A 17285-nucleotide genomic window follows, 5' to 3' on the forward strand; every position below is an offset into this window, starting at 1 on the left:
ACTTTGGCCTTTCCTCTCTCTGAGCTCATCTGGAATGGGTACCGGCCTCCTGTCTCCAGGAATTCTGCGCACTCTTCAGAACAACCCTCAGGTAAATGCCATCACCATCCCTCTTTCGGGCGAGGGAAGAGGCCCAGAAAGACTAAACCACTGTCTCAAGGCCACAGAGCTATTAAGGGTATACTCCACATTTGAACTCGGGCAGACCAACTTCAAGCGCTGTCCTTGAACCTCCATTCTACACTGCCACCCTCATAACCTTACCCCTAAGAGGCACTGCGTCTGCTTTAACGTCAGACAATTCCCCATTTACAAGCGGCTGTGGGACCTTGAGTTATTGGCTCGAGTCCCTTGAGCCCCAGTGTCCCCACCTACACTACATCCTAACATTTGCGCCAACAAGACACTTGGCTGATTCGGAGGAATGTACGCGTGAATACCAAACAAGTTCTGACATTGCTTTTAACCTGCGATGCGGGGTGGGAGATGATGGGTTTGAAGCGAGAATAAAACGGGGAGAACGAACGCAACAGCTCATCGGCCCTCTCATTCCTTCCTAGAGTGGGTGTCTCCATGCAATCGCCGAGCAACTTTTGGTCTTCACCACTCCCCTCCCCCCGCACACAGTTTTCGCGCGCGGGCTAAAAAGAGGTCGTGGTCCCTTTAAGGCCTGCCCCTCCCTCCCCCAAAACTTCCCAGCGTCTGCTCCCTTTTTGATCCCGGGACGGCCGGCCAGGCTCGCCGCCGAGCTGGTAGGGGCTGGGGGCGAGGGGTCGGGGAGGGATGCGGGGGGATCCCGGGGAGGCGCCGCCCGCGACTCGGAGCCACCGCCCGAGCGAGGAGGTGGGGGAGGGGCGGAGGCCAGGAGCGCGGGGTGCAGATGGCGGGGCCGCGGGGTCACCCGCGGTGGAAGCGCGCGGGCCCGCCGGGGAGGTGGAGCGCGAGAGATTGCGGGCACTAGGGGCGTCCGGGCCGGGCGCGGGGGCGGGGAGGGGAGGGGCCGCTTCCCCCCTCCCCACGCCGCATTCCGCTGACGTCGGGACCTCGCGACCCCGCCCTTCGGGGGGCCCAGCCCCGCCTTCCGGCCAGCACGCGAATCACGTGTTTGCGACGTCACGTCGCCCCCCATTTCTGTAGAGGCGGCCTTGTGCGGGTCCTCCTAGTCGGGTTGGGAGTTGATGAGATCTGGTCTGCCTCCCTCAACGTTCAAATCTCCGTACACCCGCAGACCCAACAGGCCTGTCCCGCTTTTATCTGTGCCATGGACCGGGTTTCAAAATAGTTTCCACGAGGATCCCGATTACGGGAATTCCCTTACGAACCAGCGAAATCGGGGCGTCCCCTGCCTTTCCCAGGACTTCCTACATGCAGTGTCCCCCCAGCAGGCAGCACTTAGGATTGGGGTGTTAGGTCCACCTCCGCACCCCTCCTCCAGCGGGAACTGGGGCGGCCGCACACCCCCAGGGTGCGGCTGTTCGGCCTCGTTGGGCTCTAATGACTCTTGAGGGGGCATTCTCTGCCAGCCTCTCCGGCTGGCCCGGCCCCCTAGCCGGCACTTAGACCACAATAACGACCCCTGCCTTTGCGGCGCGTCGGCACTGCGTCAGGGTCACACTCACATAAAGTTAAGGCAGGCGCCCCTACCCTTGCCCACACAGGTCTTGCAGATTAAGGGACAGTGATGATCCGTTAATGGTCAGGGCAGTCACGTGAAAAACCATCCTTCAGAGTGGTCTAATCAGGGGTGACCATGGAGGAAGCCCGGAGATGCGAACTGTCGGGCGCAAGGAAGTTTTTCAGAGGAAGGGCCCGCGAACAGAGACCGCAGGGACGAAAGGAATTATCTCTTAGTTACGACAGGAGAGGTGGTGGGAAGAGTGTTCCCGGTGGAAAAGTCGGCACGAGTAAACATCCTTTCTCTTCTGCCAACTGGTAGGAGTTACTGGGGCTGAATTTAGAGGTGGACGAACTGGACAGGGTCCGAAAACATTCGGCAACAGTGAATGGCTTTAGACTGTGGGAGAGAGTCAAAAGAATTCTTCCGGCACTGTGAAGGACAGAGGTGGAGAGAGTGTAGCAGTGATGCACACAGAGCGACCCCGGGAGTTGTGTCTCCGCACCATTCCAGTCTCCCGGCCCTGCACACGGCAGATACTCAATGAATAGTCCGGTACTCCAGGCCTTGGTCCCCTAGAGGGCGGCCGTAACTCCGGAGGCGCCTAAAAGCATTTTCGCTCCCTAGCTTTTCCTACACTTTGCCAAGGACCGCCTACCCGTCTGGGGGACTCCCCGTTTTCACTCAATCAGAAGCCATTAGTAATCCTTACCGTCTAGGGACGCTCCATTCTCCATTGGCCAATCGAGTAGAGACACAGAAGATGAGCATTCACAGTAACCAATAGAAAGAGGCAAAAGGGAGGAGCTTTCTTATCTCCTTGTGGAGTGGCGCAGAAAGGTAGTCCATGGTACTGGATGCTAAAAGTTTCGGTTTGATGGATTAGCCAGCAACCCAATGAAAGTTGGAAGAAGGCGGAGCTTCTCAGGGAGGAGAGCGGCGTGCCTATCAGGTGCTCTTAGAAAGGCCAGCCCTAGATGGCCTAGTGCTAGAAATTTAACCTATCAAATTCGAGTTTATTTTAAGGCGGCGGGATCGGCGAAACGACTGGCAGAAAGCTCTCACCTATAAGGAGTGTCCCAGACAAACGGGGGCGGGCCCTACTGCAGAACGGCGTGGGGAGTACCCAATAGGCGCGCAAAGCGTGGGGCTGCTTCCCCTCCCCCCGCGGCGGGACCACTGGCTCCCCCTATCGGGTGGGGGCGGCGTGTGACGGGCATGTCCCTCCCCCAATGAGAGGCGGGGGGAGGCGGGTTCTGTGCCGCCATGTCGCGGAGGCTGCTGCCCCGGGCGGAGAAGCGGCGGCGGCGACTGGAGCAGAGGCAGCAGCCGGAGGAGCAGCGGCGGCGGGCGGGAGCGATGGTGAAGATGGCGGCGGCGGGCGGCGGAGGCGGCGGTGGCCGCTACTACGGCGGCGGCAGTGAGGGCGGTCGGGCCCCTAAGCGGCTGAAGACTGACAACGCCGGCGACCAGCACGGAGGCGGCGGCGGTGGAGGAGCTGGGGCAGCGGGCGGCGGCGGCGGGGTGAGGCCAGGGCCCAAGGGCCGGGGTCGCCGACGAGGGGAGAGAAAATTTCCCACTTTGGGGGTATTCATTTTGGGGGGAGTCGTCTGCGCACGCGCCCAGGCCCTCGCGCCGTTGACGAGGTGGGGGAGGGGCAGGCATTGGGCAAACGGCAGAGTTGGCGCGAGGACAGACATTTGCGCGTGCGCGCAACCCTGAGCGTGGAGGGGGGTGCGGAGGAGGCAGCTTGCTCTGCAGTTGGCGCACTGCGCAGGCGCCGCGGGCTGGCGTTGGGGCCGGGCATGTGGCGGGGCGTTTTTTTTTAAAATCATTTTCTCTGGCCCTCTTGCGCAGGCGCAGTTCTCTCTCTAAGCCTCGTGGGCAGTTGGGGGGGGACCTCGTGGGCGGTTAAGGATGGGTGGTGGCCTGGTCGGCGCGTGAATGAAGCGTTCCTTCCGGTCATGATTTAATCTTTATATTGTCACATGTGTGAGTACAGAAATTGATTTATTTGAAGGTATTCCTAAGCAGTGAAACAGACGACGATTCCTAGTTTTGTGGGCAGTGAAAGTGGGAAGAAAGACGTACCAATGGTCTTTTTAACCGTTGTTTATAATTTTATGAGATTCAGGGACCTTCCCGAAGCCAGGCTTAACTGCGGGTACCCTAGGGTCAGAAACTGGGTTCAGGCCGATTTGAGTATTTTGAAATGGTTACAGTGGGAAACATTGTGTATATATGTTGCCACAAGAGAAATTTAGAAAGAAAAAACTAATCTTGGTAGACTTGATAAACCAGAATGTTCTTTGGGGGTGGGTTTGGTGGAAGGGATTCAGTTTCTTTAGTTGCAGTCTTCCTCCCTCCAAGTTCTTAGAATCTCCTGTTCAGCTGCTTTCTGGTTTTCCCAGGGTTTAGCTATAGTAAACCATAGCTTCCGTTTACTGACTGGCATTTCAGTCCACAGCAGTCTTTGTTTATATATTTTGAAGACGTCTTGGTTGAATTCTTAAAAACTCCTCTATGAGGTAAGGAGTCCCCATTTACTGCAGAGGAAGGGGGGTTAGGTCATATAGCTAGAAAGGGGCAGGGATCTAGTTAGAACTCAGAACTGTAGACCTCCAAACCACTGAGCTAGTACATCAGGCAGGTGTGCCTCCTGTGGTTTGTGTGGTTCATTCCTGAAATAGGATCTAATTCTGTCTCTGTTCCTTAGGTTTCCTCTGCCTGATGGCTCTGACAGGTTAGGCAAGAGCGCAGGAGAGATGAAGGAGAAAACTACTGACTTTCCTTCTGACAGGGCTGCTTTCTGCTCCTGGGAAGATAATTCCCCTGGAAAGGGGGTTTTCTTGCTTTTTAGTGGTACGGGTTGGAAGTTTCTCTTTTTTCTGAAAGACTTCCTCACCCTGTTTTCCTTAGTCTGGCCTAGTCAGTATTTTTTGGAGCAGATCTTATGGGTGAGCGGTAATAAAAGGCTAGAAGGGGCCAAGACTGGCCTGGCAGCCACAACTTCTGAGGCATATGTTGGTTTACCTTGACTAGAGCTGAGGGTAGAGACCAGTAATGCTTGGTGGGTGATAAAGGTAGCAGCTTGGTCATCTAGAGAAAATGCAAAGAAGCTAAGGTGATATAAAGGGAAAGTCCTCATTCAGACTGTAGCAAGCAGCTATTTGCTGAGTCCTTCCTGCTGGTGGTGTCCCTTGTCCAAGCTAATCTTTTCCCACGTTTTCTTCATTGACAGCATTAGGAAGAGGGGCAGGCCCCTGGATGAATGTATTATTTGGGACTTGTCTGGGCCTCCATTCTACCTGACTCAGAAGCTGCAATAGGAGTCTGGGGGCAAGTGGCCACAGACTCCTGCTTGGGACCTCTACTCTGCCAGCCCAGAATCCTTTTGTTCTTATATTGCTATCCCTTGCCATCTGTCTTTTATGTCCTTCCTGGGTGACACCTACCTTTCTAATTTTAACTGGGTCCCCAGTAGGATGGAGGCCAGTTGAGCACTGTTTTGTTAGGCAGAAAATGAAGACCTTGTTTCTGCTTCCTTTGCTCAGGAGAACTACGATGACCCACACAAAACCCCTGCTTCCCCAGTTGTCCACATCAGGGGCCTGATTGACGGTGTGGTGGAAGCTGATCTTGTGGAGGCCTTGCAGGAGTTTGGACCCATCAGGTACTGGGCTCAGAGGCTGAGGATAAGGTCTCCAGACAAGTTGATTCTTGGTTTCTCATTGGAAGTAGTAATCTGGCCATTCTGGTTGGCAGTCCTGGCTAAGTCCTAGTGTTCCAGTTGGTGTTGGACATTGGGTCAGGTTGCAGCAAGTTCCATGGCCTTTTTTCTGGCCTTTTTCCTCCAACTCTGCCATTTCTAGTAAACATTCTTTCACTCATTGAGTGTTTAGTATTTATCTAACATGTGTATGGTTCCCAGAATGCAGTGGTAGGCAAAACTGTCCTGAATCCCAATGAGATACTTGGAGTGATGAGTGCTGTGGTAGGAAAACCTCAAGAGTCTATGAACATCTCAAGTAAGGAGGGCTCAGGAAAGCTTCCCTTCCCAGAGGAGGCAATGATTAAGCTACACCTCTGTTGCCTGTTGTGCCGTTTGTGGCATGGGGCATTGGGTCAGGAAACCATGACAGTATACAGAGGAGTCCAGACATCCCCCTGCTCTTGTCTGCATCCTCTAGAGAAGATTGAAATCTGTTTTCTTTTTGCCAGCTATGTGGTGGTAATGCCTAAAAAGAGACAGGCACTGGTGGAGTTTGAAGATGTGTTGGGGGCATGCAACGCAGTGAACTACGCAGCTGATAACCAAATCTACATTGCCGGTCACCCAGCTTTTGTCAATTACTCTACCAGCCAGAAGATCTCCCGCCCCGGGGACTCAGATGACTCTCGGGGCGTCAACAGTGTGCTTCTCTTTACCATCCTGAACCCCATTTATTCCATTACCACGGTATGTACCAGCAGATCTTCCTTTGGGCTGCCTTTGTGGGATCCCCTTCCTTCTTGGGAAGACTGATTTGTCTTTGCTTTTACAGGATGTTCTTTACACTATCTGTAACCCTTGTGGCCCTGTCCAGAGAATTGTCATATTCCGGAAGAATGGAGTCCAGGCCATGGTGGAATATCCTTTGCTGAGAAATGGGTGCTCTTGGAGTGGGAGTTCTTACTGGATCATCGGGGGTCCGTTATTTTCAACCAGCATCTACCCTGTTGAATGCTTATGTTCCAGATGCCTTCACGAAGCCCCATGGTCTGATGGGAGAAACAATTTAAAAAAAAAAACAAGTAATCAGGCATATATAATGAAATTGCAGATCTTAAAAGTGTTGTGAAGGGAAAGAGCAGAGTGCTGTGAGCTACAAGGGGAAAGGAATCTAAAGGAATCTGGAAAGGTGTCTGAGGAGTGAAGTCCTATTTCTAGGAATACGCAGGAGTTGGTATTCAAAGAGTGAACAGCCTTAAGATCTGAAGGGAAGGAGCTTAGTGTTGGAGAAACTAGATTCGGGGGCTGAAAAATAGCTGACTCGGCAGAGGGGTTTGTGATAAACATTGGAAGATGGTAATAAGGCATTCTAGACAATGGTGTGAACCTTGCCTTGGGGTTGTAGAAGTCTCTGGCAGGCTTTTCAGCAGAGTCATAATTTGATTGATGTTTCACTGAGATTTTTCAGTTTTGTCAGGTAGCAGCAGTGAAAGGGAGTGAGTTCTAAGAAGATGGCTTGGCCTGGAGTTGGTGGCTGAGGAAGTTGTCTGCCAGCAGCACCTCTGGGTCAGTGGGATGGGATGGGCGTATAGGTGAAGAACTTTGGCCAATGGTTTCTCACCTAGGGGCAGCACTCCAGTAAGTCCAGACTTGTGGTCTTTCCCCCAACAGTGGTGGCTGTGGGTGGTGATATAACCCATAGATTCCCCTTGTATTCCACAGTGTGGGATACTACCTTTACTTGGTCTCTCTTTTTTTTTCTTTTAACTTTTTATTGTATAGTACAATGGAAAGCAAAGAAAGAAAGCAGTAGTTTTCAGAGCACTCTTTAACAAGTTACAGGACAAATCCCAGAGTTCGTCATGGGCTACTATACCATTATCTCAGATTTTTTTTCCTAGTTGCTCTAGAACATTGGAGGCTAGAAGAAATACATATATTTTTATTGTCACTTTTTTTGTGAAAAATAGCATACATGCAAAAAATGAATTCAAAGCAGAGCATAGCAATTAGTTGTTGAACAGATTTCAGATTTTGGTAGGGGTTACAGTTCCACAACTTTAGGTTATTACTTTTAGATGCTCTAAGATTATTGGAGACTGAAAGAAATGTCAATATAATGATTTGATTCAGCACCCGTACTCATTTGTTAAATCCTTCGCTGTATAACTCCATCATCACTTTTGATCTTTTTCGCACTCTTTAGGGGTATTTAGACTATGCCTAGTCCACCTTTTTCATGTTGGAAGGGTTGTCAATAATAAGGGGTAGGAGATGGAACTAGCTGATGTTTTGTAAAGGTTGGCCCCTCTAGGTTTCAGAACTTAGCTGATCCAGGGACTCGTGGAGGTTGTAGGTTTCTGGAAAGTATACCCTAGTGCTTGGAACCTTTGTAGTATCTTATGTATACCTGGTCTCTTTATGGGACAACTTGAAGCTGTTCCCAGAGAACTTTTGTGACAGGACTTTTCTTTAACTTGACTCACATTTGATTCTGTGCAGAGTGCCCAGCGGGCCAAGGCCTCGCTCAATGGGGCTGACATTTATTCTGGATGTTGTACTCTGAAGATTGAATATGCGAAGGTAAGTCTGGAAAGTGACTGCTCCTCTCCACTTCCAGATGAGCTAGGGCATGGGTGATCTCAAACTTTGTTTTTTGTCACTGCAGCCTACACGCCTGAATGTGTTCAAAAATGATCAGGATACTTGGGACTACACAAACCCCAACCTCAGTGGACAAGGTAATCCTGATGGCCACTTTGCTCTAAACATACCTGCCTTGACTTCACTCGACTAGTGCATTTCATAGACCTGGGCTCAGGGTTATGTAATGCCATTGGGCTCCCTGTGGACATGGGTGGTTCTTTGTTGGGGGGGGGGGGGGGCGGTCAGTTAACTCTTAGAAAAGCACACCCCAGTGGGAGAGGATGAACAAGGGGCCTCTTCTGTTTGAAGTCCTGTGATGTGGCTGAGGGTGCAAAATTGAGGCAGAGGTCTGGAACAGAATGTGGGGAGCAAGGCCACTGAGACTCAAACCAGTAGCAGCTCCCAAATGGAATCTGCTGCTTCCCTTCTGGGAGCCTAGTTAGGGTCACTGACTCCATGCTCACTGGCCTGGGAATGGTCCTCTTGCTCTCTGCTGTTGGGGGTCTGACTGTGGGGCTAAAAGATTGGGAGATGACAAGGGTACTCCCTGGGCTCAAGACAGCAGAGCCTTTGAACAAGTTGATCTTGTGAAGGTGGGATGCCCTGAATTGGAGCAGGGCGGACACATCTCGCCCACTGGCAGAGGGGATTCAACATCTGCAGAGGGCCCAAATGGACAACCCCCTTCCTAGGATCTGTCAAAGATGGTTTGTCTTTGATAGGGAAAGGTGGAGGATTGCCTTTGAAAAAGAGCGGCACCCCCTCAGCGAGACCATCCATTTCTCTGTCTGTCTTGGTCTGATTCGTCGGACTAAGCCATGGGCCAAGGGAGGAGGCTGCTTGCTGACATCGGACAGGCCCTGGGTGGCCAGGGGCCCCCATTCCTAGGCAGGCCTGTCTTGCTCTCACTTGCAGCTGGGAAGCAGTGGGCAGGGTGGCTAGACTCTCCCCAGGACCCCCACGATGGGCCCTGAGGGCCCAGCTGCCCCCCTCCAAATGTCAGAGGCAAATTGGTGACCGAATGAATGTACCAGAGCGGGCAATGGCATTACATGACTGCTAACAGAAACATGGCAACCAACCATTTCTTCTCCAAGGAACATAAGTAGAAGATGTGCAGACCGGCAGGGGCTAGTGGCAGGGGCTGGCTGTGCATTGGTTTCGATGCCTCTCAGCTTTGGCCGCCCCAGGGCTAGGGGCCAAAGAACAAGAGCTGATGAGGTAACCTGGAATGAGGGCTGTGCTTCGCCACCCCCTCAGGAACCACACTTCAGCGGCTCTGCCTCTGCACATTGTTCACCAACACACAGGGTAGAAAACCACTAGCTCTTCCTGGAGAGAACAGAACATGCAGCCTCCACCACGTCCCCAGAAACAGCTGCAGACTTGAGCTCACTACATCAAGAACACCACACCGCGCTCCAAGGAACAGCTACAAGCACAGAGGCAGACAGAGACAAAGAGAGAAAGAGACGCAACATGGCAGCAGACACTGCTTTTTTATTAAACATTAAAAAAGTCAAAATCCAAGCAAACTTGAACCCGAAAATGTACACAGAAGTAGGAAACACAGAGAACAGAGCTCTCCCAGCCAGCCAGCGGCGCTCTTTTCGGAGAACGTTTCATAGACTGAAGTAGATTCCATGGGCCTCCAAGACAATAGGATCCTCTTCCATTCCTCGCCATATGGGTGTTTTTTTGTGTTTTTTTTTTTTAAGTCCTTTGGTTTGGGGAGGGCCTTTTTTTCTTTTCTGTTTCGATATTTTTATTTTTTCCGCAGTCAGCGGCTGCCAGCATAAACTGCACCAACTGGAGATCAGAAACAAAAAAAAAAAAAAAAAAAACCACAACAACAACAAAAAAACCAAAACAGATCTAAAACCAGACAGCCAAACAACTCAGAGGCACACAGTTACCTGCTGGCGGGTAACCGAGCGTGCTCCCAAGGCCAGAGCGCGGGCATAGTGGGGCCACTGGCACACTTCATAACCAGGAGACACGCACATGGAGCGCTACACAGCCAGAAGCACCGCACTGCAGCACATAAATATGAGGAGCTGACAACACGGAGGGACACTACCCACTTCATACACCTTTATTTTCCACTTTTCTGATATCTTCTGAGGACAGAACATCTGTGAGCCATTTTTGATTAAATCAAAACATTGACTTTTAAAAACAATTCTTAAAAAAATTTGTAGCGGATGTATACCGTAACTTGTATTTATGACTGTAAAACCATGTGATGCAGGGTCGCAGTGTATGTTTGATGGGACGCCATCTTTCAGAACTGTGCTAACTCACTGTTGAAGCGTCCAATGGTAAGAGAAAATACAGATTTGTTTTTTGTGACAAATGGACATTGTACTCTGTACTTCTGCTGTAAGTAGCCCTTTTCCATCTTTGTAATGACTGGTTGTTGAAATAAAACCCAGGCTGGGTGGCAGGAAAGGGCAGTGGTCTCAAACGCCTAGGGCTTTTCAGAGTCCGCCAGACCTGGGTACAAATTAGAGTCAATCACTAACTTGCTTTGTGACCTTGGGCCAAAGTGTCTTTTAAACTGCTCAGTTAAAAGCTAACTGCTCAGTTTTCTTACCTGTAAAATGGGACTAAAATAGTACCTACCTCATAGGGTTGTTGTGAGGAATTTAAAAAGCTGTGGTGTCTGTGAGGCGCTTAGTGTCTGCCACTCAAGCGCTCAATGAATGGGAGCAGTTATGAACTGCACTGGTGTGTCGGGAGGTGGGTCTGCGCCATTGTCTGGATGTGAGAATGTCGATGCCTTGTACATGGTTGCTCATTTGAACTGATTCTTGATGTTGCTCTGCTTGTCAGCTCCTTACAGTCCCTCTCTTTGGGTCAGATGTGGCTTGGTGGGAGGGTCACTGGGCCCAGGATTGACAAGTTTCCTAGAGCCCTAGAACTTTGCGGTTTGGGAGGCCAAGTTAAAATTTCTTACTGCCCTTCCCTGGGTTATTTCTCGATATTATCTTCCTCTCCCTTCATTGGGACATACTTTAGAAAACTGCTCTTTTGAGCCCCCATAATTTGGGGGGCCATATGTATGGCTTCCATAGCAGTTAGACGTTCCCTAGAAAGCCCCGAGAGCTCAGCTTCCCATCAGGGCCAGGGCAGGTGAGAGAGCCTTGGAACCTGGCATCAGTCCTTCACAGGAAAAGGTAACCAGACACCCACCCACCCACCCCTCAGTGTGGGCAGGGGAGGAAAAGTGGGCTCCAGCCTTGAGTCTTGGGCTTCCCTCAGTCAGGTCATAGGAAGGAGGCCCCAGCAAGCAGCCCCTGTAAGGAAAGGTAGGCTTTGCAGCAAGGCTCACAGGACTTCAGTGACTCAGGCTAGCCTCTCTAGTGAGGAGGGAGGGAGACAGTCTCTTTTCTTAGTTAGGTGCTGACTGTTCTTGTTTTTATCTACAGGTGACCCTGGCAGCAACCCCAACAAACGCCAGAGGCAGCCCCCTCTCCTGGGAGATCACCCCGCAGAATATGGTGAGGGCAGGGGGTTCTCCTCCATGGACTCCCGTGGCTCATGTGCCCCTGCCCGCCGCCCGCCACGCAAATTCTCACCCATCCTCCCTCTCTTTCCTTCCCACCCCCCAGGAGGGCCCCACGGTGGGTACCACAGCCATTACCATGATGAGGGCTATGGCCCCCCCCCACCTCACTACGAAGGGAGACGGATGGGCCCACCAGTGGGGGGTCACCGTCGGGGCCCAAGCCGCTATGGCCCTCAATATGGTCATCCCCCACCCCCTCCCCCGCCACCTGAGTATGGCCCCCACGCCGACAGCCCTGTGCTCATGGTCTATGGCTTGGATCAATCTAAGATGAACTGTGACCGAGTCTTCAATGTCTTCTGCTTATATGGCAATGTGGAGAAGGTGAGCTTCTGTCAGGTCCACCACTTTTCCTTGTAGAAATAGTAAACTGTGCCCTGAGGGAGGCCCCAAGCCTTGTTGTTTGGCAGTCAGCCAAGAGGGAGAAGGCCAGTGGGAGCCTGGTTAGGAACAAGCAGGCCAAAGTGGGTAATTATTAATTCAGGCTACTAAGCTGCAGTTGAGGTGTTTTATTTGTTTTTGAGTTCTGACATTAAAAAGCCAAGACAGTATAGCTTAAACACCTTCATGAATATAACAATTTCTAAAATAGATTAAAAGTTTATCATTAGAGTTTGAAGTCATTGTGTAAGGATTTCCCCTGGAAAACCAGATAATTTGGCAGCAGTAGTCCTTCCTGCATTCTTGTGGAATAGTTGACTGGTATTGACCGTTCACTGCCTGCCTGAGGCCAAGTGGGTTTTGCTTATATCCTTGAAATCTTTGAGTTTGCAGCCCCTAGCTTAGTCTCTTGATGATAGCAGCTGAAACAACTTACATGTCCTAAATACCAGGCATTGTTTAAAGTGCTTTACATGTGGTATCCTGCTTGATTTTCCCAGTAACCCTTGAGACAAGGAAGTTGAGGCATGGAAGTACTGGTACAGGTTCCCACAGGCTTTATATGGAGGCAGTATTGGGAACTTCAGAACCTACACTTATCATTTATTTTCGTATGTAACCCACATAAAGAAATACTTTCTGTTATGTATGTCTGTGCATACAAAACAAAATGTTGAAAGTAGCTATTTTGCTGTGCACATTTTCTGTTCATCAAATGACCCACTCATGGGTCTTGTCCTGCAGTTACACAAAACTGCCTGGGCTCTGCTGCCCAACTTGGGTTGAGCCTTTTGTTATGGACCAAACATGCCTGTTTGTTCTCATGATTCCTTGTTCTGAATGACAGCCTAGATCCAGAGCAGGAGTTAGTTATTTCTAGTTAATTTGAAAGGAGCAAGAGATAGGTTCCTGGCAGCTGGACAATACTAGTGACCATGGCTGCTGTTTGTTCTCCCCCAAGGTGAAATTCATGAAAAGCAAGCCAGGGGCTGCCATGGTGGAGATGGCTGATGGCTATGCTGTAGACCGGGCCATCACCCACCTTAACAACAACTTCATGTTCGGGCAGAAACTGAATGTTTGGTAAGTCAAGAGGATTAGAGAGGGGCTGGGGAGAGATGGGGCAGTAATGGGGTATGGTGTGGGTGTGTTCCCAGATAAGTATGTTCTTTATCTGAGGCAGTGGAAGAAAGTATCAGCCTTGGCTTAGCTGTTGACAATGTTCCCCTGAGCCACTAGGTTGGCACGGTCAGAAACAGGGCCACAGCAAGGGCTCGGGACAATTTTTGGTCTGACAAAGGGCTTCCTTTTCTTTCCTCCCAGTGTCTCCAAGCAACCAGCCATTATGCCTGGTCAGTCTTATGGGCTGGAAGACGGGTCTTGCAGTTATAAAGACTTCAACGGTTCAAGGAACAATCGGTTCTCCACCCCAGAGCAGGCAGCCAAGAACCGCATCCAACACCCCAGCAATGTGTTACACTTTTTCAATGCCCCCCTGGAGGTGACTGAGGAGAACTTCTTTGAGGTGGGTGCCATGAAGCTTTTTACATTGTTAATGCCTCACCACAGTCATGTCAGTAGGTCATATTTATTCTTTCGACAAATTTTAATTGAATTCTGGCTCTGCCTGGCCCTGAGCTGAGTGCCTGGGGACACAGCACAGGGATCAGGACCAACACGAGATCCCAGTTCACAGTCCAGACAAGACGAGAATGGTACCAAATGTCAAGCAATGGTAGATTTCACCGTGATCCTTTGCTTTCGGGGGAAGCTGGGATGGCATTCTTATCTGCTGGAAAAGATTCTTCACAGACCTAGTGATCAGTCCAATCTCAAGATACCTGGGTCAGGGCCTCAGGGTTCTTAGATAATATCAGCAGGTAAGGCCCAATTGAGTTGCGATCCCAGGACATTAGGACAGCTTCAGAGTGCTTAAGGAGGAACTCCAACTGGCAGCTGGACTTTGGCTCTTATTTGGCCTGAGATACTACCCTTCAGTTCTTTAAATATTTGCCTAGTGCTCTTACCCAAGCACTGGCTGTAGGTGGCAACATAAAGTAAGAGTGGTGTTTATAAGCCTTTCTTTGAGTCACATGGACATCGTATTTCTAAGGTGATTACAAACTAGAAACCCTTTCTCCTGAAAATTCAGTCACACACCTATGCAGGATATGTGTCTACTTGAGTTCTCCCACATGGCACTCCTTGAGTTTCTGAACCTGTTTCTTTTCCTTTGCAGATCTGTGATGAACTGGGAGTGAAGCGGCCATCTTCTGTGAAAGTATTCTCAGGCAAAAGTGAGTCAGCTGCCTCTGCTTCCTCCCCACATTCCTTGGTTGCAGGTGGGTGACGCCCTAGTTCCTGTCCAGGTCAGTCTGAGCCTGTTTCCTCTTGCTTTCTAATCAGGTGAACGCAGCTCCTCTGGGCTGCTGGAGTGGGAGTCAAAGAGTGATGCCCTGGAGACATTGGGCTTCCTGAACCATTACCAGATGAAAAACCCAAGTAAGTATCTGTGTGTCCTGGACTCACTCCCCTGGTACCTAACAGGTTAGCTGGCTTCAGGCCAGAGTAGTCTGGTCCTATCATTTAGATAGGGCCCCAGAGATTTCTTCACTCCTGCTGACAAAGGCAGGTGGGACCTGGTCATCAGGAGAGGCAGTGTGATGTTCCTCATGAGAAGGCCAGCCTGACTCCTTGCTGCCACCCACTGCCAGCTTGGGAATTGCTCAGACCTGGGAGCTGGCCTGTTCTCTGTATCAGAAGCTGCTATTAACGCCCTGGTAGTATCCATCAAGAGGGTACTGCAGTACCTAGCAGATCACATTTGCCCACCTGGTTGATGGGGCTGTCCTTGGATATGAAGGGGACAAGTCCTTGGATATGAAGGGGAGAAGGGGGAAGCCTGAGTGATATATTTAGCTCATTTCCAGGTCTCACATGGAACAGTGACTGGTTAGATTCCTGCAGGTGAATTGTAGAAAGTGGGAGATGTAGGACAAATAAGGGGAACACTGGGGAGTGGGGTTCCAGATAAAGGGCCCAGCCAGACCTGTCATCTTTCTCTTTTGCAGATGGTCCATACCCTTACACCCTGAAGTTGTGTTTCTCTACCGCTCAGCACGCCTCCTAATTTTAGGTGCCTAGGAAGAATTCCATCTGAGCAGGAAAACAATTTTCTTTCCTTTATGCCATTCTTGTTTTTGTTTATTTTGCAAAAGTTCTGTATTCTTTTTTTTAATGCTAGGTTAGTAGAGGCTTAACCATAATGGAAATGCTGGAAGTCGGGAGGGGGAGGGGAACTGATATCTCCCAAGATTAACATTCACTTTTTAAAGATTATTGTACAAGTGATTTTTTTTTCCTGTTCATATATTTGTGCTGCCTGTGTACTCTTGGCACATTTCAATAAAATTGTTTGAAAAATAAACACAACACCTGCTGAGAGTCTATGGTGTGTCTACCTTCCTCCTACTTAGTTTTCTAAAGAAGTACAGGCAGGACCAGGCACAGCCTTTGACCCTGCCCAGTTTCCCAGGCCCTTAGGAGATGCAGGCCCAGTCCTGAGAAGAGGAATAATGCTGGATTTGAGCAGTCTCTTGAGGAAAATCCAGGAGGCCTGCCTAAACAAGCCCAGGCTAGTTGGAAAATCGTCTAATGAATGGTGTTTAAAATGGAAAATTTCAGGGCTGGCCACGGTGGCTCAGCAGGCAGGGTTTTTGCCTGCCATGCTAGAGACCTGGGTTTGATTCCAGGTGCCTGCCTATGCAAAAACAAATAAAAATTTCAAGGGAAAAAGAGGGTGCTGTAATCCTGCCAAGTACACCTGCTTTCTTTCCCAACAAAACATTTGATGCTGTAGTGTTCAGTGTCAAACCACACACCCCCCTGCAGAGTATTCCATTGTTCAGGTGAGCCATAATTTATTTAACATGATCCCAAATTATTTCCAGCTTTTTATTGCTACTGCAACCAGTACTGCAGCACGTGTTTGTTTTTTTTTTTTCTTTGTGCTCAGTTTAATTTATTTAGCACGCTGATATGGCGATTCATCCATGTTGTAGCATGAATTTTACTTCTTTGAGTGCTCAATGGTATTCCATTGTATGGCTATACTACAAGTTTGTTTAAACCTTGGATTAAATGCTTAGAAATGGGATTGCTGGGCCATATGTGAAATATATATATATATAACTTTGTAAAGCTTGTTTTAAATTATTACCAAACTATTTTCCAAAGTGGCTGCCCCATTTTGCATTCCCACAAACAGTATATGAAAGTTCCAGCTGTTCCTGATCCTCGTCACTTCATATTATCAACTTAATTTTCACTATTCTAACAGGTGTACTGGAGCCTCACTGTGGTTTCTAATCTGCATTTTCTTAATGGCTAGCAATGTTGAACATCTTTCATGTGCTTATTTGCCATTTATATTTCTTATTTGGTATAGTATTAAAATCTTTTGCACATTTATTACTTCTTATTGAGTTGTAAGAGTTATTTATATATTCCATTTACAAGTTCTTACAGATATGTGTTTTATAAATATTTTCTCCCAGTCTGTAATTTATCTTTTCATTTTCTGAACAATGTAATAGTGCATTTGGGGGTGATGCAACGGTGGCTCAGTGGCAGAATTCTTGCCTGCCATGCTGGAGATCCGGGTTCAATTCCTGGAGCATCTGAGTTAAAGCGAAGCTGACAGACATTACAAGAAATAACTTGTTTCTTCTTTGGGGGAATGGACACTCCAAATGTGTGGTTTATGACTGCTTTTTGCACAGGATCCATCTGGAAGAATTTATTGGTGCCAAATAAGCCTCTTTTTGTATTGAAATTTGGAAAGAGCCCAACAGCAGAGCTGCTATCCACTGGAAAAGACATAAATGGTTTGATATCCAGTGAAGGCTGCACCATCAGGGTAGGTGTGCGCACAAGAGCAGGAAGGGTAGTAGTGTGGCATGTACTGCCTGCTTCTCAGAACCTCACATTAATAATCTTCCAGGTGATTTAAAGACATCATTTGGTGAGCATTTACTCCGTTTGAAGAACTACTCCGGGTGCTCGTGGCAGGCATTGTTATCCGACTGGCTGATATCCATGCTTCAATTCTTCTACAATCGCAGCACGTTTTTTTTTAAAACTTTTTTTAATTGTAAAATATGCAAAAATGATAAGTTTCAAAGCATAGCTTAACAAATGGTTATAGAGCAAATTACAAAGTATGGTATGATTAAAGTTCCACCATATCAGGTATTTCCTTCTCACTGTTCTAATACATTAGAGACTAACAGAAAATATTGGTTCAGTAGTTAAATCCTATCTTCTCTGTTATAGCTCCCTCTCATTTGATCCAATCTTCA

The 17285-nt window shown here is 49.1% G+C and overlaps 1 protein-coding gene and 1 long non-coding RNA gene across 5 annotated transcripts in view; one reads left to right on the plus strand and one right to left on the minus strand.

Annotated features, from left to right (window-relative positions):
- LOC143659224 (uncharacterized) overlaps positions 1–3022 on the minus strand; it is a 49357-nt gene extending 46335 nt beyond the window's left edge. Inside the window, exon 1 of the long non-coding RNA XR_013163478.1 lies at positions 2328–3022. This is a non-coding gene — a long non-coding RNA (uncharacterized LOC143659224). The remainder of the gene's footprint in view (positions 1–2327) is intronic.
- HNRNPL (heterogeneous nuclear ribonucleoprotein L) lies at positions 659–15369 on the plus strand. Of its 4 annotated transcripts, none has more exons than XM_077131921.1 (13): positions 2839–3139; positions 5170–5288; positions 5837–6074; positions 6160–6245; positions 7814–7910; positions 7996–8068; positions 11405–11476; positions 11588–11868; positions 12887–13008; positions 13249–13450; positions 14165–14222; positions 14332–14427; positions 14997–15369. In XM_077131921.1, the coding sequence occupies exons 1-13, from the start codon at positions 2882–2884 to the stop codon at positions 15053–15055; spliced, it is 1761 nt and encodes a 586-aa protein (XP_076988036.1). In that variant the 5' UTR covers positions 2839–2881; the 3' UTR covers positions 15056–15369. The 4 variants fall into 4 exon arrangements, with proteins under 4 accessions (XP_076988039.1, XP_076988035.1, XP_076988036.1 ...); XM_077131923.1 differs by lacking the exon at positions 2839–3139 and adding an exon at positions 3505–3607; XM_077131924.1 differs by lacking the exon at positions 2839–3139 and adding an exon at positions 659–752 and having other exon boundaries at positions 11405–11868.
- The last annotated feature ends 1916 nt before the right edge of the window (positions 15370–17285 follow it).

This window comes from Tamandua tetradactyla, chromosome 16 (assembly GCF_023851605.1).
Source record: "Tamandua tetradactyla isolate mTamTet1 chromosome 16, mTamTet1.pri, whole genome shotgun sequence".
Lineage (NCBI taxonomy): Eukaryota > Metazoa > Chordata > Mammalia > Pilosa > Myrmecophagidae > Tamandua > Tamandua tetradactyla.

Excerpts from the sequence above, each read along its gene's own strand:
- HNRNPL (XM_077131920.1), top strand. The coding sequence starts at position 2,882 with ATGTCGCGGAGGCTGCTGCCCCGGGCGGAGAAGCGGCGGCGGCGACTG. Across the intron at positions 6,075-6,159 it reads CCATTTATTCCATTACCACG|GATGTTCTTTACACTATCTG; the intron begins GTATGTACCAGC and ends TTGCTTTTACAG. Across the intron at positions 13,451-14,164 it reads CTGAGGAGAACTTCTTTGAG|ATCTGTGATGAACTGGGAGT; the intron begins GTGGGTGCCATG and ends TTTCCTTTGCAG.